The following is an 8,199-nucleotide window of genomic DNA, read 5'->3' on the forward strand; positions in this document are numbered from 1 at the left end:
GTGATTATACACTACTGAAAACATACTTCCAAATGCTATATTCCATTTCTACCATATTCTGCCAATAGATCCCTGTAAATCTCAAACAAAGGACCTATAAAAAGTGTTGCAGCGCCACTGGTTACCATACAAAATAAAGATTTTATATCCAAAACAAATGTAAAAAGTGGCCAACTTGACCAACTACAACAACAAAATTCTACTTACCCATTAAAGCATTAGTAATAATTCAGTAAATTGTAATATTATTGTACGTAACACTAATAAGGGACATTTTTCTGCACTGACTTTAACTTTTGACACTTTAAATACATTTTGGTTGTGATACTTCTGTACTTTTACTTAAGTAACATTTTTAAAACTGTATTTTTACATGCAACAGAGTATTTTACAGTATAGTATTGCTACTTTAACTTGTAGTAAGCACAGGATCTGAATACTTCCTCCGCCACTGCATTTTACTCCCATGATTAGAACGCATGCTTTGAATCTCGGAAGTACGTCTGTGAAAGCAAAAGATCGTCCAGTCATTCAGTTTTTCATTCACAGGAACTCGACGCTGCTGGATGACTGAACATTCATTCAGAAAGTGCAGCAATCTAACGAGGCCTTTGTGATTTAATATTACAACTCTCCCTGGAGGTACAGGTCTGAGCATATCATCTCGCACAGGCTGAACTATATTTGATAAAACTGAGTCAGTCAGGGTGGTTCTCTCTCCAGCTGTTTCCAGGGACACTGCAGCCAATTTTAACAGCAGGTAAGGAGCTTAAAAATACAGTCTAACTTTGTGCATCAGCTCAGATGAAAAAGGGGGCCACTGGAGTGTTTTCGTCTAATGCTGGCTGGCATCATCACACAGCCCCACAGCTTGTCGTTGCTGTGTTTGTTGTCATTTTTTTTCCCCTCTGCTCATCCCTTCTGTCGCATGTTTGGAGTCAAAACAAACTGGACAGCACAGCCAGGATGAATCAGCTGCCAGATGTCAGTGAAAACGAGAGGAGACGTTCCCAAACGTCCCACATTCACCTGAGATAACAGTTAGGATACAAATTAATGTATGCTTTGAATGTCTTTATGTTGAAAGGGAAAAGAAACATGTTATCAAATAGGTCAGACAGCAGCATTTTAGATTTCCTGCCTGAACAATAAAAAGAACTATAATAATGATTATTTTCATTATCGATTAATCTGTCAATCATGTTCTTGGTTAATCGATTAGTTATTTGTTACAGAAAATGGTGAAAAATGTTGATTACTTTATTTCCCAAAGCCAAAGATGACATCCTCAAATGTCTTGTTTTGTCTACGACCCAAAGATGGTTTGTTTACTGTCATAGACAAGTAAAGAAACCAGAAAATATTCACATTTGATAAGCTGGAATCAAGGAATTTTGACTTTCTTTTCTTCAGAATGACTGAAAACAATTATTCAGTTATCTAAATATTTGGTGGCTAAATTAATAGTTGACAATGAATCAATTAATCAACCAATTGGTACAGCTCTGCTATAATGTCTAACACAATTACAGACGCAACTGGCCGAATAATCGATCAGTTTGACTGACAAAATTTGGTATTAAAATCTCTGATTTTAGTCTCTCAAATATGAACATTTCCAGCTTTTGTTGGTATTGTGTAACTGTAAATGAAGATCTTTGGCTTATTGACTGTTGGTTGAACAAAAATAAACTATCCAAAGAAACTGTGACTGGTAACGCATACTATTTTCCTGGCATTTTGTAAACCAAATCAATCGACTGATCAAGAAAATAATCTTCAATTTAGGGCTGCAACTGACGATTATTTTCATTGTTGAAGACTGTATTATCAACTGAACTGATTAGCTGTTTGGTTTATGTCAGAAAACGATGAAAAATGTTGATGAAATTGTCTTGTTTTGGCCACAACATGAATATAGAGGAGTAAAAAAAAACAGAAAATATTCACATTATAAAGCTGAAACCAGAGAATGTAGACATTTATTCTTAATTAACAATAACAATTAATCTTAATTAAACGATTATCAAAATAGATGGTGATTAATTTAACAGCTGACAACTAATTTATTAAGCAACTATTTGGTGCAGCTCCACTATAAAGTTTACTATTAATTACAGAAACAATTGGCTGATCAGTCGATTGACAAAAGATTTGCAGCTTCTGATGTGTTTTTTATTGTTGTTGTTGTTTTGTTCAGTATTGCTGTTATTATTGTTATTCTTCATAATAATAATAATAATAACAATAATAATCATAATAATAATATCTATTGTAATACATGATGTACATGCAGTTAAGTGCACTTTCTATATGTAATTACCACAGTTTTACTCATGATTAGGTAAATGAAGTTCTTGTTCAGGTATGCCAATCTCTGAATGGCATAAAAACAGTCTTCCTGTCCACTGAATCCTCCATTGCAAACTGCACTCAGCCTCCCCATGGCTCCATTCACAAGATATGCATGCACCACATGCCTCCCACAAACCCAGGGTACCCACTGGAGACCAGCTAGAAATCTAAATATAGAAATCTGGGCTAACAATCAATAGCTAGACAGTTAAGCATGAAGCTGTTTGGGGGGTGCAGGGCAGAGAGAGAAGGAGGGGGGTTGCAATAACATGAATGGCTGTCTGTAGCAGCTATAGGGTGTAATAAAGGTTTATTTGATGTGAAATGTGCAGGAGAAAGCATCTGGATATGTGCAGCTGTGAAGCCTTTATGTCGCTTTGATCACTCCATATGTAGACCTCCAGCACTGGTTTCTTATCCCAGCTGCCAGAGTCGCATAATTTCCCACAACAACGCTCTCAATCTCTCGTTTTTTCTTCCCCGCTTTTTTGATTTAAATGTTACAGTTTGCGGTTAACAGTCTGTGCCGAGAGGAAAGCGTGTGATTTGAATTACAATAACAGCAGGAACAAGACAGATCTGTGTGTCCCCTCCAGTCTCCTGCCCGCACCGCCTGCCTCCCTGCCTGGCCCGTTAATATGGAGCCATCCATTAAGGCGCTCAGACTGGGGGTAGGGATTTTTCTTCTTACCTATTTTTATTTTAACGCTCTGGAAAACCCGGAGACCTTCCTCTTCCACCGCCATGCTCTCCCCGTGGCTCTTTCCCTTCAGGCGACTAGATAAAGACAGTCCTCCACGGCGGTCTGTTCTGGCCTCTCCAGCGCACGGTTATTCCAGGGGTTTTGCACATCTATGCTCTCCGGACAGCGCGCATACTCCGGCTCAACCACCGCTGCTGCTGCCGCTGCTGCTGGCTGGTGGGGAACAAGCGAGCAGATACAGCTTCAAGTCCCGCAGCAGCAGCAGCGGCGCCAGTGGAGGTGTGGCTCCACACAACACCGCCCACTCAGGGTGTATGGAGGGTGATCAGTGCCACAAGCAGGGGGAGGAGGGGATGAGGAGGAAGTTAAGTCCCAACATCATCATCATCATAATAATAATAATAATAAATACAAAGAAATAATAATGATAACGTGGTGACTTTACAATGATATATAGCAGAAATACATGTTTTTGTGAATGAATGAAAATTCAGCTCATTAAAATGCTCTGAGATGCAGGCTCTGTATCAATCATATTTCTGGAATAACTAAGGTCTAAAGACACATTCATGCCGTCTTTACATATGGAAATAGATAAGTGCATTTTAAACGATATAATTGCCACTGCCTGCTTCCGTGCGTCCTTTACGTTGGCACGGATGTTAAGCAATGCATCCACTAAGTTACCTCAAAGTAGAAGAAGGGTAAAAAGTTTCTGACAACAACAAACACGGCGACACTGGTAGTTGTAATAATATTCTGCATGCAACCATTAAATACATCATGACACGTGGACGGAGGATTATTTTCTAACCAACTGACAATGAACTTCATTTCCAATACTTTAGATTTTTCAACTTGTCTCACTGGAATTATTGGTAACACTGCTACACTGTCCCCATGAGGTACTGCCTTATTTTGTCCATATCAGTAAGCTTTCAGAAAATTAGCAGAAATACGGACTAAATGAATGCAGAGTACAGAAATGAACTGTAGGGTATGTGGTTCATGCAACTACACAACTATATTGAGATGCGTTGTAGCACACAGCATGCGTCACTCGAGGTCAGTGTCTCTGCTGGTGGACAAGGCAGCACAGCTGAGCCCAGGAAGATGGCGACTGGGAGAAAATGCCTCTGCCCCTGTGTCTGAGTGTTTTGGCGTTAGTCCTGATGATAAATTAAGCCAGAAAACGCTGCTGACTACTGACTGGTCAGAGTAGCAGAGCGACAGAAAATGTGCACTTAGCAGAAGAAAAGGTGAGCAGTGTTGGCGTGGCAGTAAATGTACACTTTAGGGCTGCAGCAAACAATTGTTTTCATAGTTGATTGATTGGTCAATTATTTTCTTGATTAATCGATTAATCGATATCAGATAATACAAAGATATTCAGTTTACTGTCATAAAGACGTAAAAACCATAAAATATGCACATTTAAGAAGCTGAAATGAGAGATTTTTTACATTTTTACCTAAAAAGTTACTCACCAATTAATTGATTATTAAAAGTTAGTGATTATTAAAATAATCAATTAATCATTTAATCAATTTATCACTTAATCACTGCAGCTCTAGTACAGTTTAGGTTTGGAGTTTGTCAGCGAATAAAAGCCGCAGCTTTTCGAGACCAAAGCAGAGCTTCTGAGTGTGTCTGCGTTGGTTTCCACCTGCGAGAATAGTGTTGCTAATGAAGAGCGGCTCTGCCTACGTGACAGGGGTACGAACTGAAGTAAAGCCAACCAAAAGCGAGACGGGTTGAGTTGAGACATTTTATACCAGTACTGCCATAATACTGTATACCCCAGTGGAATAGATTCAAGGACATATGAACTAGAGCTTCATCAGCAAAGGCAGCCGTCGTCGTTTTGAGCAGAAGTGAACCCAAACAGAACGGCTCAGCCTTCTCTTGTTTTTTCATACTGCAGCACCCTGAGCTGCACCCCTTTAGACAGCAGCTCGGCTTCGACTGCACTGAGATTCCTTAGTGACGTGCTCCAAAATACAAGTGAAGCAGCTCAAAGCATCTACATTCCCACGTGAGCACTTTGGGTATGTGACATAAAAATCAAAGGACCACAGTAGCCCAGTGCAGAAGTCCAGAGGGTGGACATAAGGATTCAGCCTCTGTTTCACCAGGACAGTGGGTCTTTTATTTTCATGCCCTCTTTGGATGCCAAACCAAATTCATGCCCCCAAGTCCTGAATTTCTCCACTTAATTTGAATCAACCAATAACAACATTGGGGAAACTAGCTACAAAACAAGTATTATCTGTATGTAATGTTATCTAAAAAATGAACAGAACTTTGATGTGTTTCTCATTAGTTATCGCTGTGCAAACAAAAAATGCTAATTTTCATTGATATGATTTTGATTTAATGGTGTATTTTCTTTGCTTCTCTTTCAAATCTCCATGCATCTTGTACTTCACTTCTTTTTTATTTTGATGGAACATTTACATGTGGAAAGGAGATCTTTGGCATAAAAACAGTGATCGGCCTGTAAAAGAAAAGGTAACAGCTGCTAGCTTGTTGATGTTTGTACTGTTAGCAACCAGGTTAGGTTGTTTCCCGTAGCAACAGGAAAACAGTAGCACACAAGATTGTGAAGGGCTGTCTGAAACAGGTGGCCAGTTATACCCACAACTCTACATCCGGTGAGTCAGAGTACTTTGGCATTAATCACCCCTCATACACCTTCAACGTTTGTGCTCCTCTAGAGTGTGAATTGACAAGAACTAGCCCATAAAGTTGAATGATTTAAAAAATATAATTGTAGCTGCTGGCAGTATAGCTCACTATACTCCTGCACATCAACATTTTATTTGTAGCCTCCCTCTCTGAGTAGTGCCTCATATGTGGCTGCATGTATACTGAGTGTTAGTGTTTACTCCCCCTTTATGGGCCCCTCATGCAGCAGCATGTGCCTGACTCTACTGGATCTCCCCGGATTGTTTCCTACATCAAACATCAAACAAACTGCAGATGCAAAGGCAATAAAACAGCTATATACTGTTTTTTTCTGTGCAGCAAATGATCTGTTGCTCTTCTCATGATGTGAGCTTTACAGGCTGCAAACGAGCAAGGATTAGCCTTGCTCCTAATTCAACGGTCACTCTCAGGACATGGCATATGCTTTACAATTTGTCACAAGTGAAATCTTTCACAGGGAGAGTCCATACGCACAAGTGACCTCTTACAATATGACCTCACAGTGACAAAAAAAGGAGACAAAATGCAAAAAGACAAAAACAAACCACAAAAGATTAATATCACTTTATGTGCACAGTATATTTAGAATATTTCACCACTTTACCCTGCCGTCAGACAGATTTTTCTAACTGGAAACTGCCATTTTATAATCCACATATCACTAGATCCAAACCAACCAGACTCCATTGGCAAAAATAGTTATTTCCTCCCAGCACCTGATAGACTCTGGGCTACTGCTGCCTCAGTCTGTTAATCTGTTTGTGTTATTGTGTGACTTTGGTGTTTCAAAGGGTGAGTTCAGATTCACCAAAGTCATGCAATTTCGCAAACAAACTAACGAACTAAGACAGTGGTAGACGAGCAACTCCTGCGTTCTTTAAGGTAAAATTATCAATTTTACCAAAGGAGTCTGGTTGCTTTGGAGAGAAAGATATTTGGCCTATAACCTGCAGTTTCCAATTGGGAAAGATTGTCTGATAGAAAGGTAAAGTGGTGAAAATATTCTAAATATAGTGTAACAAAGTGTTACATATATTTGTTCCATCTCTTCATGTAATGATTTCTTAAAGTTTTACAAATCATTCGATGAGCATTAACAAATACTTTCTAAACAAATAACTTTATATTTTGCAAACTAATAATACAGAAAACATAATTAATCATTAATTAATTGTTTGTTATCAGTGGAATAACATTAATCAATGTTTAATAAACTGTTTATGAACCATTTTATTATATATTAATCAATGTACTTTTGTTATTACAAAGTATTAGTGAATATTTGATTATCTATTCAAAGGTGGAATCATCATCAGACACAGTGTTTAAGAGAGAAATCATCTAAATGTTATGGTCAATCCAGATTTCTTGAATGGTCAGTAGTGAGAGTTGTGTCTATGCCACTCAGAGTTTCACAGATATAATTAAAAATGCTGTTTATTTACAACATTCTTGGTGACAGACAGAGAAAGCGAGATAATGGAAACACAGAATGAATAACGTGGGAACAACAAACAACCTGGAAAGAATAAATGGTGACTGTTTTTCCTGTTGACACTGATCTTGAGCCAAATTTAACAGATGGAAGAATAGACAAGGTGCTGCTGTCCTGCCCACTGGGAAGGATGTCTGGACAGGATTTAAGATCCATTCAGGTGAAAGGCGCAGGGTCATCATCAGCCCACACTTGAGCCTCTTGGGCCACGCCTCTGAGATCACTATGACCACATTCCTCAAAATAGCTCAACTCTGGTCTGGAACGCTCTACAAACCCAGCTGGCCGAGCCCAGCCCAGCAGAGATGTGGGACTGAAGAACAGTCGGACAGTCTCTCTACCAGTAATGACGGTTAGCTGCAGAGCTGCTGCTCCTGCTGCTGCCGGCCAAAGTGTTGGGATTAGCTGTGACTCCTTTAGAACAGCTCTAAATCTAATTAGGTTATACGTCTCAGTGCTACGTCAAGAAGAGACATTACACACAGCAACAACCATGCCATGCACTAACTGAATTTACTCAAGTGCAGCACTTAAATATAGTTCTTCTATTTTATGCTACATATTCCAGTTCATTACTTCCAGTACTTTCCGAGGGAAATACACTGTATGCTTTTACAGTTTCAGTTTCTAGTAGTTGTGAAAGAAGCAGACTACCCAGATATTTTTCTGTGGTAAAAGTAGCAGTGCTACACTGTAGAAATACCCGTGTTAGCACCAAACTATACAGTAAGTACCAGAAGTACTCATTATTATATAATTGTATTAATGTGTAAACCACTTAAATGTGGAGTTTATTTTATATACTGCTGGGTAGGTTGTGAGCTTCCCCCAGGTATCAAAATAGTTTTAGCTTAACCTGTAATAATAAATCATTATTTATTATATTTTGCTTTAAGAATCTGCAAAGTAACTAGTAACTTAAGTTATGAAATAAATG

At 38.8% G+C, this 8,199-nt stretch overlaps 1 protein-coding gene across 2 annotated transcripts in view; it reads right to left on the reverse strand.

The window, feature by feature from the left end:
• Window positions 1–3,306, reverse strand: part of rasa3 (RAS p21 protein activator 3) — a 55,813-nt gene extending 52,507 nt beyond the window's left edge. Inside the window, exon 1 of one of the 2 annotated variants that reach the window (XM_084715348.1) lies at window positions 3,047–3,306. In XM_084715348.1, the coding sequence (XP_084571474.1) occupies window positions 3,047–3,101 (55 nt within the window). In that variant the 5' untranslated portion in view covers window positions 3,102–3,306. The remainder of the gene's footprint in view (window positions 1–3,046) is intronic. The other variant, XM_084715340.1, reaches the window with a different exon arrangement.
• Window positions 3,307–8,199: the final 4,893 nt, after the last annotated feature.

This window comes from Lutjanus erythropterus, chromosome 1, assembly GCF_056507025.1.
Source record: "Lutjanus erythropterus isolate fLutEry1 chromosome 1, fLutEry1.hap2, whole genome shotgun sequence".
NCBI lineage: Eukaryota > Metazoa > Chordata > Actinopteri > Lutjaniformes > Lutjanidae > Lutjanus > Lutjanus erythropterus.